The 23,840-nt window shown below is 36.8% G+C and overlaps 1 protein-coding gene across 1 annotated transcript; it reads right to left on the reverse strand.

The window, feature by feature from the left end:
• Nucleotides 1–7,999: 7,999 nt before the first annotated feature.
• On the reverse strand, nt 8,000–22,529 carry LOC132548391 (uncharacterized). The gene is made up of 7 exons (XM_060212253.1): nt 22,051–22,529; nt 19,361–19,540; nt 18,780–18,951; nt 14,968–15,244; nt 13,545–13,658; nt 9,691–9,936; nt 8,000–9,069 (listed from the first exon to the last, which is right to left on the reverse strand). The coding sequence occupies exons 1-7, from the start codon at nt 22,208–22,210 to the stop codon at nt 8,797–8,799; spliced, it is 1,422 nt and encodes a 473-aa protein (XP_060068236.1). The 5' UTR covers nt 22,211–22,529; the 3' UTR covers nt 8,000–8,796.
• Between the last annotated feature and the right edge of the window lie 1,311 nt (nt 22,530–23,840).

The raw sequence follows: 23,840 nt of genomic DNA on the forward strand, positions 1-23,840 counted from the left end.
TCTACTGTAGATATAGAGAGGGTAGTAGTAATCTACTGTAGATATAGAGAGGGTAGTAGTAATCTACTGTAGATATAGAGAGGGTAGTGGTAGTCTACTGTAGATACAGAGAGGGTAGTGGTAGTCTACTGTAGATACAGAGAGGGTAGTAGTAGTCTACTGTAGATATAGAGAGGGTAGTAGTAGTCTACTGCAGATACAGAGAGGGTAGTGGTAATCTACTGTAGATACAGAGAGGGTAGTGGTAGTCTACTGTAGATACAGAGAGGGAAGTGGTAGTCTACTGTAGATACAGAGAGGGTAGTGGTAGTGTACTGTAGATATAGAGAGGGTAGTGGTAGTCTACTGTAGATATAGAGAGGGTAGTGGTAGTGTACTGTAGATATAGAGAGGGTAGTGGTAGTCTACTGTAGATATAGAGAGGGTAGTGGTAGTCTACTGTAGATACAGAGAGGGTAGTAGTAATCTACTGTAGATACAGAGAGGGTAGTGGTAGTCTACTGTAGACATAGAGAGAGTAGTGGTAGTCTACTGTAGATACAGAGAGGGTAGTGGTAGTCTACTGTAGATAAAGAGAGGGTAGTGTTAATCTACTGTAGATACAGAGAGGGTAGTAGTAATCTACTGTAGATACAGAGAGGGTAGTGGTAGTCTACTGTAGATATAGAGAGGGTAGTGGTAGTCTACTGTAGATACAGAGAGGGTAGTGGTAGTCTACTGTAGATATAGAGAGGGTAGTGGTAGTCTACTGTAGATACAGAGACGGTAGTGGTAGTCTACTATAGATACAGAGAGGGTAGTGGTAGTCTACTGTAGATACAGAGAGGGTAGTGGTAGTCTACTGTAGATATAGAGAGGGTAGTGGTAGTCTACTGTAGATATAGAGAGGGTAGTGGTAGTCTACTGTAGATATAGAGAGGGTAGTGGTAGTCTACTGTACATACAGAGAGGGTAGTGGTAGTGTACTATAGATATAGAGAGGGTAGTGGTAGTCTACTGTAGATATAGAGAGGGTAGAGATAGTCTACTGTAGATATAGAGAGGGTAGTGGTAATCTACTGTAGATATAGAGAGGGTAGTGTTAGTGATTTCAGTATGTTAAAATTCATTACATATTCATATTGTATCATAAAATCTTATGATATAATCAAAGTTATATACCTCCTTCCTGTAATCACGGTTACCAGATCATTCCATAACTGCAACCGGTATGATCTTTGTGGACGCTTGCTTCTAGAAATATATACTGTCGTTTCCATTATAACATTGCGACAGAGTAAAGTTTGATAACCACATCGTGCGTAACTCATATAGACTTCAAACTACAATCACCAAAATCAAGGTATTACCACTAATAAAAACAAATATGTCACCAATATCAACATTGTTATATTATGTTTCAAGTTACACAATTATAGTAACATTATTATACTTTTACATCACCACTGTTAGATTTGTCACTCTACCCTGTGTTGATATTAGTCAGTGAGATCTGCCACTCAACCCTGTGTAACTATTGGTCAGTGAGGTTTGTCACTCTACCCTGTGTTGATATCGGTCAGTGAGATCTGCCACTCTACCCTGTGTAACTATTGGTCAGTTAGTTTTGTCACTCTACTCTGTGTTAATATTGGTCACTTAGATTTGTCACTCTACTCTGTGTTACTATTGGTCAGTGAGATTTGTCACTCTACCCTGTGTTACTATTGGTCAGTGAGATTTGTCACTCTACCCTGTGTTACTATTGGTCAGTTAGATTTGTCACTCTACCCTGTGTTGATATTGGTCACTTAGATTTGTCACTCTACTCTGTGTTACTATTGGTCACTTAGATTTGTCACTCTACCCTGTGTAACTATTGGTCAGTGAGATTTGTCACTCTACCCTCACTTACTATCGGTCAGTAAGATTTTTAATTCTGTCATGTGTTACTATTAGTAATTGGGATTTGTCACTCTACTCTGTGTAACTATTGGTCACTTAGATTTGTCACTCTACCCTGTGTAACTATTGGTCAGTTAGATTTGTCACTCTACCCTGTGTTGATATTGGTCACTTAGATTTGTCACTCTACTCTGTGTTACTATTGGTCACTTAGATTTGTCACTCTACCCTGTGTTACTATTGGTCAGTTAGATTTGTCACTCTACCCTCACTTACTATCGGTCTGTAAGATTTGTAATTCTGTCATGTGTTACTATTAGTAATTGGGATTTGTCACTCTACTCTGTGTTATTATTGGTCAGTTAGATTTGTCACTCTACCCTGTGTTGGTATTGGTCAGTTAGATTTGTCACTCAACTCTGTGTTAATATTGGTCAGTGAGGTTTGTCACTCTACCCCGTGTTGGTATTGGTCTGTGAGATTTGTCACTCTACTCTGTGTTACTATTGGTCAGTAAGATTTGTAATTCTGTCATGTGTTATAATTAGTAATTGGGATTTGTCACTCTACTCTGTGTTAATATTGGTCAGTTAGATTTGTCACTCTACCCTGTGTTAATATTGGTCAGTTAGATTTGTCACTCAACTCTGTGTTGATATTGGTCAGTTAGTTTTGTCACTCTACCCTGTGTTGATATTGGTCAGTTAGTTTTGTCACTCTACCCTGTGTAACTGTTGGTCAGTGAGATTTGTCACTCTACCCTGTGTTAATATTGGTCAGTGAGATTTGTCACTCTACTCTGTGTTAATATTGGTCAGTTAGATTTGTCACTGTATCCTGTGTTAATATTGGTCAGTAAAATTTGTCACTCTACTCTGTGTTAATATTGGTCAGTTAGATTTGTCACTATACCCTGTGTTAATATTGGTGACTTGGTTGCCTTGGTTTCTGATTTCTCGTGACTGGAAATGTATGAATTATAATAACTACATCACTGATATAGAGTCTTTTATTTGGTTCCTATGAAAAAGAGACATCAACTACAGCACGCTCATGAATCATAAAGCCTGTCAGAATATATTGTTTAATTTGAATTCCTATCATATTCTACAATTTGTGATTTTTTTCCCAGTCTGGCCTAATCGACGGTCAGCAACGACTATTATGTTACGGAGGTAGTTTGATCACTGATACCACACAAGACACCTGTCATGCTATATAAGACCTGTGGTGGGTAAATAGGTACATGAGAGTATTAACGTTCAAATTTCATACGATGTTATTGTCATGTGATTCAAACACTAGAACAGATGGTATATACACCAAACAGAAGAATTACAACATATTTCTAAGAAGATCTATTTTAGATATACATATTTGGGTATAGGGTAACACTCGCATCTAGTTTCCGAAAAGTATGTCGTAGATAGCCGAGATTAACAGGTAAATAGGAAGGCAATCCTACATACAGCTGAAGATATATCCAGCAGATGTTCTAGGTAAATTCTCCACATGAAAAAAAGTACTACACACGACATCTGTAATATCTTCTGATGTTTATTACAGCCTTAGACACATTTCCTGGATTTGCAGCAGCGGGTGTCGCCGATGAAGTAGAAGACGCTCTAAGACACAGATGCCATATTCCGAGGTCCATAAGGCCCGGTTCTGAATTCTAGAACATGTAAACCATATGTTTTGAATCACATCTTTCACTTCTTTTTTTTCAATTTTTCAATCAAAACAAAGAAAAATATTGACATGTGCAATATGTATACAGCATAACACTTTAAATCTTGGGGAAATAACATTTAAACCTCATACAATTAAAACTTTATAAAATAACTTCCTTTGTATTTTCATGGGGTCTGTTTAACAGGTAAGTTTTAACCGAAATATACTTTAACAAAGACTACAAAAACACGTTTTTTTCGTGAATGCTGTCTGTCGCTTCACCTAGCAGAGGATAAACGACAATTTGTAATACGCTTCGGTGGCTTCTCAGTGTGACGGTATCGTGTGCTCAGTCGAACATATTGCACCCACAGCAAATTGGCTCTAAAGAGAAAGGTATTTAAGGGTTTCTTTCCCCATTATCTGTGTATATGTGTTCTGTAGCCTATATAGTAACAATGCGGAAGTATTCGTATTCACGGATAAAGGAACATGTGGATTAGAAAAGGAGAGACAACTTAACGACAGCTTATGTCATTTCCTTCTTGTTCCTGAACCCTACAACAAGTTGGAATTTTTGTTCGCTTTTTCTTCGTTGAAATAGCCAAATATAAGAAGTCGACGGCTTGTAGAGATGCCTATCAGTGATTTGTCTTGGCGAATAGAAAAGTTGGTCATTAACAGTATTTTAATATACTGACAACCCTGCACTCCCCGAAATACATCTTAAATATCACCAGCCGACTTGTAATATGGATGGTGTGTTATTCAGTTTGATGTCCAAACTTTACATTAAGAAATTACAATAACTTTTTAATATAAAAATATCATAACTTTTGTATATTTCCTATTTAACAATGAAAGCGTGAAGAGACTAGTACATTCAGAGTACTCAGTTAAAGATAGAAACACGTGTAAAAAAATCACGCGCGAACTGCACTATTTCTTGTCAACTATTTCAAGAACTTCACCTACTCTTCAGAGATGCTAGGGACAAGACATATATAGGCTCGCTCGGGTTATCAGTCCAGATTGGATCACTGAGATTTATGATAAGCTTGTTTTCTCCTCCCAAATTTAATTCTTATATGTATAATTTTGTTTCATTATCAAGTAAAATACATATATTGTTTAAACTAATGATAGAAACCAATGTCTTTGCAATCGAAATTCCGTTCTCAACCATATCTTTCCTCGGGTGAAGATTTCAGGGTGGCGTTTCGATAACAACTTTGTCACCTTCATCAGACCTTCATCAGACAAATGACCAGTGCGGAACGTACTAGCACTGACGTATGGATAGTACGAGATGGTAAAGAATCGACCGGCTTTTCGGTACTATAAATCCTATGAACACTAATGCAAACAAATAGTGGGACGATATTGTTACAACGTACTCCAGTCGGCTACGCTTGGTCAAAGATGTACGGAAGTCTGTGACTCAGCTCCTAGCCCACCCCCATCCAATCTCGCCCTTATCTTGATATTTTCCTGTAACGAATCCGACATGGATAGCTTTCCACCGAGCTGTATGATAAACGTGATGATTTCAATTTTCATTTCTCGGTAGCTACATTCCTGCATCTCCAAACAATGCTGTTTATATGTTGCTGTCGATTCGATATTCAAGGGCCTGTTACCATGGTTTTGTTCAAGAAGTCTTCAACTAACGGATACACTCGTAACACAGGGTTTCAAAAGATGCAGCTTAATGAAAATTATGGGGAAGTTTTACAGCCGTCATAGTGATCTCATTTCGTTGTTGTATACCTTGTTCTCATTTGAGAACATGCCATTACTGACATGGATTGACCAAAATTTTATGACGAGTGTCATCGATGAAGCAGAAAATTCCTACTCTTCCGGAAAGCTGGTCTTATTCTCCTTGTACTTTTTTGGAGTCCACATGCAAGTCTTTCTTTAGTTTATATTTTGCCCTAGTTTATGGATTTTGGACTTGGAATATGATTATGTTGACATTTTGGTTTTTTTCTCTCCGCGTGATTACTACACTTAGTGTTAGAACGCTTCACTATGGTCATCTGATTGATGAAGGTGACAGTACAGTGAAGTCATCGAAACACCACACTTAAATCGTCTTCTGGTTGTGTTATACGAACTTTTATCCTATTGAAATGACCAATCTGAGGAAAATGTCAAACGGCCACCTTATCTGTTGATTAACAGTAGTAAACATATTTCGTAAGATAAAGGGACAACCATGACAATTGTCTATTGATTTCTCATTTTTAATTCGTTAATGGTGATCTAAGCTTAGTTTCTTTCTAATAATAATATCGTCCAATTTTCCAGTGAAAAATGACTTACTCGATATACAACATCAAAATGAAAAGCACGTGCAACACAGATTCTAGCCATTGGAGACTACCTTGAACGGCCAACCACTGACCATTCCGATCTAGGGGCTTGTAAAATATCGAGAAATATCTGTTTTAAATAAATCATTCAAAATGTTCAAACATTGTAAAAATATACCAAAAGCAATGCAAACTATTAATATGTCATTCTCACTAGTGACAGTACATTGATATTTCTCATTCAGATGTATTATTTTCAGTCATGTTTTCAACGTTAACACAGATAAGTAGACACAACATCCACATAACTATCATTCTGTTCAATATAAGGCTATACACATCAGTATTATCTATAACAACTTACATACACATATCTCACATACAAGTTGTGTCAGACATAAACGGACACGTGATCATCCATTCCGACCAATAAAAATGACCAAAATCGACTTAATTCACCTCTTCGTTCATGTTCCATTCTGTGTAACACTACATACATCGTTCCTGTTCCATTCTGTGTAACACTACATACATCGTTCCTATTCCATTCTGTGTAACACTACATACATCGTTCCTGTTCCATTCTGTGTAACACTACATACATCGTTCCTATTCCATTCTGTGTAACACTACATACATCGTTCCTATTCCATTCTGTGTAACACTACATACATCGTTCCTATTCCATTCTGTGTAACACTACATACAACAATCCTATCATGAAAACACATGAGAACGAACAATATTAAAAAAATAGGCCTCACGTGAAAAAAATCATATTACTAGCCCTTCAGATTAAAAAAGAGGCAGTAATGATGATAGCGAACATATGATTGGATAGATTAAGTCAAATTTCAATATAAGTAAAACTTAACTCGTTAATGTATTTAATAAAGGGAATTATGGGGACAAAATGATTTTTACGCTCACGCTCATCTTCACAACTTCTATTCCAAAACTTCAGGTTGTAGTTCAATTAATTAACAATTCCCATTGCCTGTAGAAAATATTATCACCGTGAAATATCAATGACAAGCTATTTTTTTCTCTCATATCCCGCCATATTGGATATAGTTTGCCCATGTAAGATAGCTTTGTAAGAAAATTCTTTCTCTCATATCCCGCCATATTGGATATAGTTTGCCCATGTAAGATAGCTTTGTAAGAAAATTCTATCTTACATGGGCAAACACGTTCGCGGAGTAATCTGTGTTCAGGGGAGACAACTCTTACAGCGTCCGAAAATCCCTTGTACAAAAAATGACTGACAACCATGTACCCGATACCTTGCAGGTTTATATCACGGGTCATAAAAACACACAGCCGCTGAATAATTACAGGACACTGAATGACAGACAGAAGTACATGATTTCCAATATGTTGTGAAACACAAAAAGCTCCGAATTAATTCCATCAATTTTGGTTCTCACTTTGAAAATTGCCAAATCACCGTAAATATCACCACAAATGTTCCACCGCCCAAACGTCGTCGAATCATGGTGATCGAGAGCGACAGCGACTCGGAATAGGAGATCGTGTGACGTCACGCCTTGAATTTATGAATGGAAATTCTTTGACTATGGTGACGCATGTCAGCGTCACAGTATTTTGAAAAAATGTTAAAACAAAAAAGATACATTGATATATTTCTTAAAATGATCAAATATGTTATTTTGTTGATAAAACTATATGTTGAATTATAAAAATCCGTTCCTTGTTGATTTCTTTGAAGTATTTGACGGAACAATTTCTTTTCGCGGATGTTTACTTTCACATAGTAAATAATCACACAGAGATCATTTTTGGATTTTTTCATCTGCGAATAATATATTCATCCTGCAATATACCGAAAAATGGTTTGAAATTTGACAGCAAACTTGACTTTGCAAAATATGGGTATGATCGTTAAGAATATCCAGTTCGTTTTTAATAAAAACCTCGGATTAAAAAAATGAAAAAAATGAAGATAATGGCCGACCGACTGTCCTTTTCCCAAAATTTTGGTAGAGATATGAGAGAAAAAGACTCTTTCATTATGTGTGTATGTAGGATAGGGATATTCCACCCACGGGGTTACAAAATATGGTAAAACCCGAGGCTCTCCATATTTTGTGACCCTCGGGTGGAATATCCCTATCCTACATACACACATATGAAAGAGTCTTATAGTAAATCAACGACCAAATAACGTCAGTCAAGACAGTTTTGAAAGAACATTGTAAATCTAGTGAATATGGCCGTTTTTTCAACCATGTAACGATAGAATATGTAATGACGTTTCCAATGCAAATAGAAGCCTGGCCTCGACTTGGGACAACAAACGCAAAATACTTTTACTGAAAGAAACGCCTGCACGCCTGTATCTCCTTCTTGATATTAGTTTCTTATATGTAATAACATGGATTTGAGTTTAAAAAATCGATCACTCATGATAATAAAAATAACAGCACCTTCGTGGATCCAGATTAAGTTCCACTACATACCCATATAAATGAAACACAACGTTGACGTCACAACACTAACAAATTCTAGCAAGTTCCCGTCTGAATGAAATGCACAATACCCAATTTAATACCTATTGTTAGTACATGGATTAAGTTAATTCATGGATGCGGTGTTTGGAACTTATCATGTCACGTGATACATTTGTGTCACAATGTTCAATACTGCCTAAACAAGAAAAAGATGTCACGTGATTTGATATACAAATGGTCTACTTTCAGTTTGGTCGAAGTTATCAAAATGTTATTTCTAAAATGTTGCTGGTGATTTTAAAAATGTTGTTAGTGAGAATTGTCTCGCCTTATCACAATAAAGGCATTTGTTTTATAATGTCTTAGAAACGTAACACAAACAAGTCCTACTAAGTAAAATGATAATAACCCTGCTTTACAATGTATTACACATTAACACTAATATTTCATAGTAAAGATTCTACATAAATCCACTCTGTAATGCGCGGCGGTGGCAATAATTTGCAGTAAAATATTCCTTCTGTTGATGTAGGTGACGTCCATGACACTGACGTCACATGTAGAACTTTGCCACGCTGTTCTACCAACAACTGTTGCTGTTCCCACTCTGATTTTGACCTCGCTACAATGTCTTCATGGAATACGATACCTGTATGTGTTCTGTCAAATCGCTTTCTCGTTATATTTTGAGCCGAATGGTATGTGTAGATAAAGGATGCCTGCAAAAGCAGAGAACGAAAATAAATTAATAGAAATAGGACGACAAGTTTTTGTTTGCATTATGTAATGTATTGCCAAATAGTGAAACATTACACTACAACCTATCTATAAAGTAGATAAAACGGATTAACTTGTTAAGAAATTAAGAGTGTACAAAACCATAACTTTGAAGTTTTAAACAAAACGATCAGGGTCAAGATAGTGTTTAAATGTTGTGATTTCCTTCAATGAATAATGGGACAGTCCCTTACGTGTAAAGCAATATTGATCACACTGGTTACAATATAGCCATTACCATGAAAGTAAAAACACATTAAACAAAAGTGAAGGACTCGCCATGGCGAGATGTAGGTACCCAGGTACAAATACAGTGTATATCAGAAAAAAAGTTCTCGCGTTCATAGCCAAAGGGAGGTAACTTTACCAAGTTACATATCACTTATGTGTTAGCCGTAAAACGAACGTTGATAAATAGATGTGAATAGTAAGATGTGTTCAGACAGTGTCAAGATAGTTCTGAAGGTGTCAATGATCGCGTTCGCCAATGATCTGGGACAAGGACGTGGATGGAAAAAAAACAAATAGTAAAGGGGAATGAACTGAAGCTATACGCAACTTACATAATTGACATCACGGCATGTTTTCATTTTACCGCCGATTGTGGAGTTGGACAAAACAGTCTGTAGACGCTGGGCATTAAATAACTTTGATTTGATTTCTAGTAGTTTTGGCGATGCTGGGGGCATGTCATCATCTGTGACATTATCGTTAGCGTATACCATTTCAGAGAAGGTAAATATTGTGACACTGCCGTCCAGCTGTTCCATCAGAGCCGGCTCAAGGTTTCTATTCACGTAGCTCTGCACCTGAAATAAAAACATACTAGTTACTTTCTTCATCTATAATGCTTTCCTATGCTAATTCATAAAAAGAAGAAATGATCTGACGCACAGCTCGTTTCGCTTGGAGTAATGACATATGCTTGGCTTATCATATTTCGTAAAAAATCCGATACATTTAGCACCTGATAAAACAAAATCAATTAGCATGCAGATTTTGTGGAGATACGAGACGCCGTCTTTGTGTAGAAATGCACCGTCTTTGTGCAGAAATGCACATATCATTCCGGTTACTTTATCTGTTGGAAACGTTTATTTGTTTTTTTATTTATTTCTTTTACTGCTACAGAATGCTACATTTATATATATATTGCATAATATAATTTTTTATAATTCGAGATCAGATGGGTGGATCTCAACCCGAGTAGAAAGCGGATTAAATTAGGAAGCACGATTCTTGTTGAATATTTTCAATTCAAACGTCTTTTCCCGAGCGTTGAGATCATCAACAAGGGGACGAATAATTAATTATCTATTACCCTGCTAGTTTTATTAGGTACTCGTATGTATTTTGTTTTCCAAATGATTTCCATGGTTGACATGATTCGATTGACGTGACGTCAACATGATTCAATTGGCATGACGTCATGTAATTATTACTGTGACGTCATATTGTGCTGGCCGGAGAATCCCTCCGTCTCAACCTATAGAAGCAAGAGAAGAACTCCTCACAGCGGTAAAAACCGATGGTATACCTGTCCAGCGGAACAGAATATCATCTTACCCTAGCCAGGTATACCACGCTTTTTACCGCTGTGAGATTCCCCTGTGTCACCCTTGGCTTGAAACGGAGGATTTCCCCTGTTTGGACAGAAAGAGCATACTTGTATCTAGTATACAATATATCCTACAGGGTAGAGAAACCCATTCTCACTCTTGTAGGCAGGATAGGGGTCCAAAACCTCAGGAAAAAATGACGAAGCTGCAATCTTTCGGACAGCCTCGTATATGCTACCTTACCCACCTTTCCCCTCGGTTTGAGATCCCCTCCAAGGAATGAAAGCTTTCGACTTGCATCTTATTGGACATCGATGATGGCGCGATGAAAATGTTATCAAAACAACCGAAGAATTCTTACTGTTTTAGTTTTGTTTAATTGCTTAGAAAGTATCGCGCTGACCAGCCAATGTTTTTTTTACTAATCTGAGCTATATCCTATCTACGGAAGAAGCCAATGTATGATTCTTAATAGACATCAACAACACCACATACTAGTTGATAATCTACAAGGGTAAAAGAGATGTCGGTCTTCTAGTATTTTAACGGAAATAATTAAATAAAAAAAAACAATGTCCGATGGGAATTACATGAACGTCTGAACAAAACAATATTTCAATGGAGTGTGTGTAAATACATGACCTTCTGTACAAAAGACACTATTTCAATGGAGTGTTTGTAAATACATGGCCTTCTGTACAAAAGACACTATTTCAATGGAGTGTGATCTTCTGTAAAAGACACTATTTCAATGGAGTGTGTGTAAATACATGACCTTCTGTACAAAAGACACTATTTCAATGGAGTGTGTGTAAATACATGACCTTCTGTACAAAAGACACTATTTCAATGGAGTGTGTGTAAATACATGGCCTTCTGTACAAAAGACACTATTTCAATGGAGTGTGTGTAAATACATGAATGTCTGTACAAAAGACACTATTTCAATGGAGTGTGTGTAAATACATGACCTTCTGTACAAAAGACACTATTTCAATGGAGTGTGTGTAAATACATGAACGTCTGTACAAAAGACAATATTTCAATGGAGTGTGTGTAAAAACATGACCTTCTGTACAAAAGACACTATTTCGATGGAGTGTGTGTAAATACATGACCTTCTGTACAAAAGACACTATTTCAATGGAGCGTATGTAAAAACATGGCCGTCTGCACAAAAAGACACTATTTCAATGGAGTGTTTATAAATACATGACCTTCTGTACAAAAGACACTATGCCAATGGAGTGTGTGTAAATACATGACCTTCTGTACAAAAGACACTATTTCAATGGAGTGTTTGTAAATACATGGCCGTCTGTACAAAAGACACTATTTCAATGGAGTGTTTGTAAATACATGAACGTCTGTACAAAAGACTATTTCAACAGAGTGAGTGTAAATACGTGAACTTTTGTACAAAAGACACTACTTAGATATAGATGGAGGTTATATAAATACGTGTAAATCGGTACAGACTGCATAAAAGACACTGTTTTGATTGAGTAGGTGTATATTTAAACACCCTTCCTCTCCCCCCTCCCCCTTCCTACCCCAAAAATGCAAAATTAGTTCTTTCTGCGTCGAAAAATGATGGCCCGCGTTACAAATAAGTATGCCGAGCTGCATGTGTGGCTGCCGAAAGGTAGGGTTCCAATGGGAAAAGACAATCATAGGGTGTTATCCTACCGTTTTTTTTTATAGAAGTTTATTTGAAGAAAGACCACAACTGTTGCAGATTAACTGGCGATGACTTTGGCTTTAGAAGATTCGGAACAATCAGCGATAACAAGCGCCAGCGAATTAGCGCTATCTAAGGTTGTCTATACAAACAGCTTGTAAAGTTAATAGGACTAGTTTATGTATCTGTGGTTGTGGATCCTTACATGAGGTTTGCTAACGTATTCAGCGTGCTTTCACAATTCCCTTTTAATAATATTTTCACAAAGAAGTGTTATTAATACAAGACACGTGTAGGGTTGAGTCTACCGTACCGTTAACATAGCCAGATAGGTACTATCTAATCTCCAACCATTCATAACGTCCTATAAATACTCGTGAACAGAGTTCGGAACCACACTTATATCATGAGCAATAGCTACAGAATTACATTGCATTTGTACATTAAGTTGTTTTGTTTTTTCTAGCGATTCCTTTCACATTTCCGACGTGCTTGTTATACCAGTCATCCTCCGTGACCATTAGCTGTACTTGAGATGCACAACGCGAGAGCGGTTGTCAATATTTACATATGGTGGAACCTCGAGTGTTGTTGCTCGTACCTGTATTTTGATTAGTTCACGAGTGCTACCCTAAATCGAATTAAACAGCATTGTCTCAATATATACAGATATTACTTGCTTTTATTTAAGTTCTCGACACAAGGCAGTTTTTAATTTGGATGTAGAATATACTTTTTTAGATATGCTCGTTTTCAGTGATTGAACAGAAACAGATGTTCTGTAGATACGGGGTCAAACGAAGGCGTTGCTGAATCATACCGAGGGTTCATAGCGTACAGTACTGTACAATGTTGATTTGAAGGACAACCATATTTACAACTTCCAATATGTCGTTATAACTGTATGACCTCGTCTGTCACTTTTTCAGCAATAAATATACCAATGTTTGCACCACTTTGAGCTTCCCTTTTACACTGAGTAATTTAAACATTATAATCATAGGACGTCATGCCACATAACATTTTTTTTCAATCATTTAGAGAATTAATTTATTTAAATTATTCAATAAACCCTAAGGCATAAACATTTTCCAAACATTTTACATAGAAAGCTACAAAATAAACATGAAAGTCCTTTAAACTTATTGTTTCATATCAAAATGGTTAGTAATCTCACATGTATCTTGGCAGAGTTGGGGCCGAGTATCCCTGACAACCAGATCTGAGCGTACGTCACCCATGTAGACTTCAAGGTCGAGTCCAGTGTCATTTTCTTTATGTCCACAATTGGCTGAAAAATAGCAAGTGGCATTAAATGTGACAATACTTATAGTGCGGAGTAGCTAGCTCGTACAGAATTATCGTTTGTGGCTAAGGTGAAATAAAAAGATGTTTATCAACACAAGAATGTGATATTAACCGATGCTACCTAAAATCTACTGTCGATGTAATAAACCTGTCATAAACGAAGTTCTGGTGCCACTAAAGCCATACACACCAATTTATCGTTCTTGTATTTGTAATGAAGGATTATGGTACTTAAAACAACGTAACACCAGACTCCACTGAGCATTTTACGATGTTGTGGTCATGAATCATTTGCTCTGCCTAGTCACATAAGCGAATTTCCAGCGGTCATGAAAATGTCCCTATTATGAATTCCAAAATCTATCGGAGCTACCCAATTTTCCTAAAACCGCATATATTGACAATAGTCAATAGATAGTTTATGGATACAGTATTATTGTTTAATATGAACAAATTTCATTCAGACTCTCGTTTCGGTAGATTAAGTAAGTGGGATAGGCTGAAATGGGCGGCAGTCTTCTATTATGAATTCGCGGTTATACAACTAATAATTTTTGTTCGTAGTATTTACACAATATGAATTTCAGTTGACTAAAATCATTTTTCAAAAGCGAGATTCAGCCACAATAATTAAAAATGCTGTTCCGAGGATTAATTGGCTGGATCCTTTGTTAACGAGATATGTTGCGGCCTATTGATATTACCTCAAGAAAAAAGCCTCAATTTTATATGTAAAACTGTCAATTTAAGAAATAAGTGGAAACAGTATTATCCAATTTCAACCAATCAAAAGACCGCAATAGTCTAAACCTATATATTATGGTATATGGGTATATATATGTCGTCAATACGTTTACAAACTGATCTGAGAGTGGGGTAACACAACGTATTGTGGTAGAGATTTCACAGCAGATGCTTGTGGTATACTCTCCCCCTTGTATGCGTCACTGATAATGAACGATATTTTGTTGATGTCACTGATATTGAATCATATGTTATATGTCACTAACTACAGTGATATTTTGTAAAATGTCACCGATTGTAAGTTATATTTTGTATATCTCACCGTAGTGAGTTATGTTTTGTAAATGTAACAGATAGTGAGCAATATCTTGTATAATTCACTGAAAATGAGTGATATTTTGTATATTTTAGAGATAGTGATATTTTGTAAATGTTACGGAGAGTGAGTAATGTTTTGTACATTTCACTATAAGTGAGCATTCTTCTGATATCAATTATTTAATATGTCACTTAATCCTTAATTGGTTATCGTTTGATGATATCCATACCTGAAGTAAAGTTAAGGTTTTCCGTGATTCATTCAATAAGGACGTCGTGCTCGTGGTATCTTTATCAACTGTCTTCACCAGAAATGTTGTGGTAATGTGTGAGATTTTATCTATAGCTCTGTCGACTGGAAGATCAGACTTAACGTCAGCCATTTTTAAGTTTTCCGGCAATTCGCCTGTAATAAGCGATCCATGATTGACTCCCTCCAGAACAACAATAGGACTCCTTTGTAGCAAAGAGTTATCATCGTCATCATCAGTGCCATCGATATTGTCACTGAAATGATAAGTTTCGGAACAGCGGTATTAGAAATTCCAACGTAAAAGCTAGCATATATGTCCCTGGTCTTAATAGTCAGTCAACCACAGATTTAATCACTTTAGGAAAATCACTTGAACATAACGATGAATTAAACGCTTACAAGTTTCATCCAGTATAACAATAACTTCAGAGACAAACAAACTAGTAGTGTATGTTATCAAGTAAGCAAAAATGTGTAAAGTATGAAATATAACACAAGATAGACGCGTGTCCATACTTAGTCCAAGTTTTAATACATTCCGGCTTACATTTTTTCATCATCTTCATATAACAATTAAAACACGATCAATACATCGCCCTCATATGGCAATTAAAACACGATCAATGTACCGCCCACATATAACAATTAAAACATGATCAATGTACCGCCCTCATATAACAATTAAAACACGATCAATTAACCGCCCTCATATAACAATTAAAACACGATCAATGTACCGCCCTCATATAACAATTAAAACACGAACAATGTACCGCCCTCATACACCAATTAAAACATGATCAATGTACCGCCCTCATACACCAATTAAAACATTGATCAATGTACCGCTCTCATATAACAATTAAAACACGATCAATGTACCGCTCTCATATAACAATTAAAACACGATCAATGTACCGCTCTCATATAACAATTAAAACACGATCAATGTACCGCCCTCATATAACAATTAAAACACGATCAATGTACCGCCCTCATATAACAATTAAAACACGAACAATTAACCGCCCTCATATAACAATTAAAACACGAACAATGTACCGCCCTCATACACCAATTAAAACATGATCAATGTACCGCCCACATATAACAATTAAAACACGATCAATGTACCGCTCTCATATAACAATTAAAACACGATCAATGTAGCGCTCTCATATAACAATTAAAACACGATCAATGTACCGCTCTCATATAACAATTAAAACACGATCAATGTACCGCTCTCATATAACAATTAAAACACGATCAATGTACCGCCCTCATATAACAATTAAAACACGATCAATGTACCGCCCTCATATAACAATTAAAACACGATCAATTAACCGCCCTCATATAACAATTAAAACACGATCAATGTACCGCCCACATATAACAATTAAAACACGATCAATGTACCGCCCTCATATAACAATTAAAACACGATCAATGTACCGCCCTTATATAACAATTAAAACACGATCAATTAACCGCCCTCATACACCAATTAAAACATGATCAATGTACCGCCCACATATAACAATTAAAACACGATCAATGTACCGCCCTCATATAACAATTAAAACACGATCAATGTACCGCTCTCATATAACAATTAAAACACGATCAATTAACCGCCCTCATATAACAATTAAAACATTGATCAATGTACCGCCCACATATAACAATTAAAACACGATCAATGTACCGCCCTCATATAACAATTAAAACACGATCAATGTACCGCCCTCATATAACAATTAAAACACGATCAATGTACCGCCCTCATATAACAATTAAAACATTGATCAATGTACCGCCCACATATAACAATTAAAACACGATCAATGTACCGCCCTCATATAACAATTAAAACATTGATCAATGTACCGCCCACATATAACAATTAAAACATAACGATCAATGTACCGCCCACATATAACAATTAAAACACGATCAATGTACCGCCCTCATATAACAATTAAAACACGATCAATGTACCGCCCACATATAACAATTAAAACACGATCAATGTACCGCCCTCATATAACAATTAAAACACGATCAATGTACCGCCCTCATATAACAATTAAAACACGATCAATGTACCGCCCTCATATAACAATTAAAACACGATCAATGTACCGCCCACATATAACAATTAAAACACGATCAATGTACCGCCCTCATATAACAATTAAAACATTGATCAATGTACCGCCCACATATAACAATTAAAACATTGATCAATGTACCGCCCACATATAACAATTAAAACACGATCAATGTACCGCCCTCATATAACAATTAAAACATTGATCAATGTACCGCCCACATATAACAATTAAAACACGATCAATGTACCGCCCTCATATAACAATTAAAACACGATCAATGTACCGCCCACATATAACAATTAAAACACGATCAATGTACCGCCCACATATAACACGATCAATGTACCGCCCACATATAACAATTAAAAAACACACGATCAATGTACCTCCACATATAACAATTAAAACACGATCAATGTACCGCCCTCATATAACAATTAAAACACGATCAATGTACCGCCCTCATATAACAATTAAAACACGATCAATGTACCGCCCTCATATAACAATTAAAACACGATCAATGTACCGCCCACATATAACAATTAAAACATTAAAACACGATCAATGTACCGCCCTCATATAACAATTAAAACACGATCAATGTACCACATATAACAATTAAAACACGATCAATGTACCGCCCACATATAACAATTAAAACATGATAACAATGTATTAAAACACGATCAATGTACCGTCCACATATAACAATTAAAACACGATCAATGTACCGTCCCAGATAACATATAACAATTAAAACAATTAAAACAAATCAATGTACCATAACAATTAAAACACGATCAATATACCGCCCTCATATAACAATTAAAACACGATCAATGTACCGTCCACAGATAACAATTAAAACACGATCAATGTACCGTCCACAGATAACAATTAAAACACGATCAATGTACCGTCCACAGATAACAATTAAAACACGATCAATGTACCGCCCACATATAACAATTAAAACACGATCAATGTACCGCCCACATATAACAATTAAAACACGATCAATGTACCGCCCACATATAACAATTAAAACACGATCAATGTACCGTCCACGTCCACAGATAACAATTAAAACACGATCAATGTACCGCCCACATATAACAATTAAAACACGATCAATGTACCGTCCACAGATAACAATTAAAACACGATCAATGTACCGCCCTCATATAACAATTAAAACACGATCAATTAAAACACGATCAATGTACCGCCCTCATATAACAATTAAAACACGATCAATGTACCGCCCTCATATAACAATTAAAACACGATCAATGTACCGCCCTCATATAACAATTAAAACACGATCAATGTACCGCCCTCATATAACAATTAAAACACGATCAATGTACCGCCCTCATATAACAATTAAAAAACAATGTACGCCCAATTAAAACATATAACAATTAAAACACGATCAATGTACCGCCCTCATATAACAATTAAAACACGATCAATGTACCGCCCTCATATAACAATTAAAACACGATCAATGTACCGCCCTCATATAACAATTAAAACACGATCAATGTACCGCCCTCATATAACAATTAAAACATTGATCAATGTACCGCCCTCATATAACAATTAAAACACGATCAATGTACCGCCCTCATATAACAATTAAAACATTGATCAATGTCCTTACATCAACATATCGGCAATCTGTGTGATTCTGTTGACTCCGTCAAGGTCTCCTGATATTGTGAGAATCGGGACGGGAAATGTAATCATTTGGCCCTGTCGTAGATATGAGTTGTAGAGTAGTATGCCGTCTACTTCTGCTGGGTAAATGCTTGCATACAACTGTACCGGTAAACCTGTAAAACGCAATGTTTAGCCTACGGATTCAGATTATTGACTACCAAATTTCATTTCGTTAAATAGAACCATTTCTGTTAAATGTTAATTTTGTAATGCTACTAGAAAATCATGCAAACTGAACACTTGAACGAAGCTTTTCGACAATTAATTTAAATGTGCATCATTTTTAGCGTATTTCGTAAAAATACGTCCAAATCAAAGAAGAATTATAAGGATGACGATCGAGGTTGGTGGTAAATTCTTCCAATAGATCATTGGCATACCTATTGGAAATGACTGTTTGAGTTTGAATTATGATCATGTTGATATGTTGGTATTTTCTTACTGTTTTGTGCCTGATCGACAATCAAATCAAGCGAAAATAATTGACAAAAATAATAAGTGTAATTATGAACAACTTCATACCGGATGTTCCATGTCCAGCGAGAAAAAGGTCGTATGCGTGAGCATCCAGTTCTTCCTCTCGGAGTCTATCCCGCACACTCCAAATGATTGAAGGAATGTCCTCGAGACGGGCCGCCTTTCCTTGAATATCTGCAATCACTGACCACGTGCGATAGGGACTCTTTTTTTGAATTGTCTCCCCTGGTAAAATGAAACCACCAAAAAACGTTTATTAAACTTTTGTGCATGGAACTTTAAAACGTCTTTAGTTCATCTACTTACATTGGATGTGCGGGAAGTTTATTGGCTGTTTGAAAAACAGTTGATCTATATATAGGGCTCTGACAGGACTATGGCATTTAAGTCATTTCCTTACAAATAGAAATATTTGTCTTCTATCGTATACCTAGAAAATACACGTGTATCTGTTATATGTTGGTATTTCTTTCAATCGCGAGATTCATTTCTAAAAAATTGTAAAAATGCACGAATTTTAGCGAGTGTTCTTGTAACGTTTGGAAAATAAGTAACAATATATAATATTTAAGACTTAATGTGATCTGTTTCTACCATAAGAACGGGTATTTCAGTTATGAATTGATTCTCTCAGTGTATCTGTTGGGGTGTTATGACATGACCTATAGTAAAATGCCGCTACTTCATATGCAAAATTGACAATATCATAAATATGTGTCGAAATAGTATGATTCGTTACAAATCATTGCAAGAAATACATGAGTTTATCAAAGTAATATTCTGATAGAAATCCGTATAAGAATCAAATAATTTCCAAAAGCAATTACGAACTACTTGTGGCGCGTTTATTAATTCGGTTAAAATTCAGCTTCTTATCCATATCCTCAACCAATGAAAAGGCCATAAACATGTACCACTCCTAATGTTACAACGTATATCGTATATCTATTCAATTTTCAGTGTGTTTACGCAATGGTCTCGGAATAGAGTAACACACTGTATTGCGGTAGAAACAGCATACTACAAGTAAAATTGAAAATATTGGAGTATAAACACCACGGAGCGAGAAAATCGGTCTGTGACCCTATAGACTGAAGCGACCCCTGTTTATGTGACCCCTATTTTTGTCGTGGTCGAGTAGAAACGAAAGTCATTCCATATCATTAGCCAAGCTGTGATGACAGGGCACTAACACTCGAAACCCTGTACAGAACTTTAAAACTCGGGCTTCATAGAAGGTATGTGAACTCTTTGAAAGGGGTCATTACTATCTAATGAAATATGATGTGACTAAATTCCGTCCGTGTCAGTTGGCACTCAGAACAGTCACCTCACTAATTTTCCACAGTGGACATTTTAGATAATTTAACACAGGGGCTGGGTACGTCATATTGTCCTATATTACCAAGTGATCATAAAGCAATTCGGCAAAAATTCAGCTGATGTGGATAAAACTTAAAGAGAAATTTCTTACCACATATAAACACCTACTCAAATATCAGTAAACAATAAGGGCCACACCAAGAGGAGTCTGTGTCCATTGTGGGAGATGTGCCTACCCCAAGTCTCCACTTACAGGACAATTTATCACAACAGAGACAACTTCCGCTGGCATATCTAATCTTTCAAAAAAACTGACACGTAAATAACTGAAATTACTTACCAAGAAGTAAGCTCGGCCACAAAACAACATTTACTAGTGTGAGGCACACTGGTGTATACGTAATATCGATTTATCTTAAACATTTAATCTACGGAGACAGATATTTGTCCTCGACAACTCGTCCAAACGCATCTGTAAATACCAAGACATGACAGCAGCTGATGGTGTAAAGACCCATTGTTGTAATTGATAAAACATGCTTTTCTAAAGTGTAATCGTCTATCAGACTCTCATTTTCATAAACAAGGTTCAGTACTATAATAATGTCTGGGATGGCGAGGATGGGGAATGCATGTTAATACGCTCTTCTAAAAACAGACCACGTATTAAAACTCATCTTTCGTAATAAAAATATGCATATATATACATACAGGCGGTGAAATATACGCGTATAAATTTCACAGGTGGATAGAAACACTTATTTAAGAAATACGTTTGTCGGTAAGATATAAACGAAAATTGTACAGTTCACTACCTATATACAGTTGAAAGCGCATCATGTTTAAATATCAAAACTTACAATACTAGGTAGATAATCGTGGAGGATTTTTTCAACGCTCATAAAAATACGAAAAGGGGTTACTTCAGATTTCACAGACAAAACGTCCACACTAAAACAGCTGGATTACGTTCGTAAAGTTTACAATCACAAGTTAACAGAGTAACTGATTAGACTAGGATTGATAAATCGTCTTATCGAGTTTACATAGTGGCGACAACACTATAAACACGTTTAGTCTTCACGGCTATATCTATTTCTGTCTACAGAAATCACTTTCTGACACCAAGGATGCTGAACTATAAGAGTAGCAGATTGTGTGGATTTTTCCCCCATTCAGTATCTGTTACTTGTGAACATCAGCATTTATTCTGTTTGATATTGTCGAGATTTGCTGCACCAATATACACATATACATACATATAAAAGTTAACAGCATGCTAAGGTGTTTTTGTTTTATAATATATAGCCCGTTCCCAGCTATTTCATATACGTGTATATTATGTGATTTTGAAAACATTATGACTAAACATAACTATCATAACAGTATCATATCTCATATATTGACCTTACCGAACTGTTTGTATAGAATGTTGTCCACTCCCGTCTCCGGTAGAATGACCACCACCACTGTCCTGGCATGACTCACTATGGGTGTCAGGAATATGTGACGTCCGTCCCCGACCCCTACGGCCAAAAGGAGATACAACAAAAAACTCGCACCTCCCCTCATCCCGGTTCCAGTGGCTGATAGTTAATATCACGTGGAAGGGCACGGCATTTACACGTTAAATTCCATGGCGGGTCGACCGTTGTACATGTCGTATGACAACCGACAGGGCGCGAGATAGAATGTCAGCTAAAATTGGTCGTAGCGGAGAAAATTGACGTTCGGCGCCGAGGGTACATTTAGTACAATTATCTCCTCTCGCTCACGACTATTTTATTTTTTCGTATACATGGTCCAGCCTCTCCAACGACAATCACTAGCCGACTTTGATGTGACTGAGCTGATATCTGCTTAAATTGCATCCGATATGTTAACGTTGTAGGTTCGGGCGGAGGGCGAGTGCATTCCTGGTAACGGGTATTATTAATTCAGTGTGTCTATAGCCGTATATACTTACACTCTCTACTTCTCACACTCAAACAACACAGACATATTCATGTCAAGAGGAAGCACACACTTAGCATCTTTGAAGAGGGTTAGCACAGTATACAAGACATTTGTGTAAATGTAGCGTGCTCTATTATACACTCCAGTGAAAATTACAACTATCCAGTTATTACAAACAGTTTAGCATGATTAAGTTTACCAACATAACTTAAAACACCTGTCATCAAACATAGACCAGAGAACACCTTATGATACACATCATTTTCTTTCTCGTGGAGAAACTAATGTATACGATACAGTATGGAACAACAAACACCTTTCTCCTACAGATATCACGGTTATTGATGTGCATAATACTAATAACCTCTACCTCTAACTTGTATTTTCTAACCCCTACTCTGTACTGTCTGCCACCTATCCTGTACATCTAACTTCTGCTCTCTACCCCCTATCCTGTACATCTATCTTACCTCTACTCTCTACCCCCTATCCTGTACATCTTACCTCTACTCTCTACCCCCTATCCTGTACATCTTACCTCTACTCTCTACCCCCCCCCCCCATCCTGTACATCTTACCTCTACTCTCTACCCCCTCTCCTGTACATCTTACCTCTACTCTCTACCCACCCCCCATCCTGTACATCTTACCTCTACTCTCTACCCCCTCTCCTGTACATCTTACCTCTACTCTCTACCCCCCCTCCCCCATCCTGTACATCTTACCTCTACTCTCTACCCCCTATCATGTACCCTGTTAACTCTACTCTCTACCCCTATCCTGTACATCTTACCTCTACTCTCTACCCCCTATCCTGTTCATCTTACCTCTACTCTCTACCCCCCTATCATGTACCCTTTTACCTATACACTCTACCCTCCCCTACCCTGTACATCTTACCTTTACTTTCTAACCCCCTATCCAGTACATCTTAACTCTACTCTCTACCAACTATCCTATACATCTTACCTCTACTCTCTACCCCCTATCATGTACCCTGTTAACTCTACTCTCTACCCCTATCCTGTACATCTTACCTCTACTCTCTACACCCCCCCTATCCTGTACATCTTAACTCTACTCTCTACCCCCCCCTATCCTGTACATCTTAACTCTACTCTCTACCCTCTATCCTATACATCTTACCTCTACTCTCTACCCCCTATCATGTACCCTGTTAACTCTACTCTCTACCCCTATCCTGTACATCTTACCTCTACTCTCTACCCCCCCCCCCCAATCCTGT

This window comes from Ylistrum balloti, unplaced genomic scaffold, assembly GCF_031769215.1.
Source record: "Ylistrum balloti isolate Yb309-2 unplaced genomic scaffold, AGI_CSIRO_Ybal_v1 Utg370010, whole genome shotgun sequence".
Lineage (NCBI taxonomy): Eukaryota > Metazoa > Mollusca > Bivalvia > Pectinida > Pectinidae > Ylistrum > Ylistrum balloti.

Bases quoted from the DNA above. Each gene is read 5' to 3' on its own strand.
- LOC132548391 (XM_060212253.1), bottom strand. From the start codon at position 22,210: ATGAGGGGAGGTGCGAGTTTTTTGTTGTATCTCCTTTTGGCCGTAGGG. The intron at 18,952-19,360 runs GTATGAAGTTGT...TGCGTTTTACAG, and splicing joins CGCTGGACATGGAACATCCG to GTTTACCGGTACAGTTGTAT. The intron at 9,070-9,690 runs GTAAGTTGCGTA...CTGCTTTTGCAG, and splicing joins CATGCCGTGATGTCAATTAT to GCATCCTTTATCTACACATA.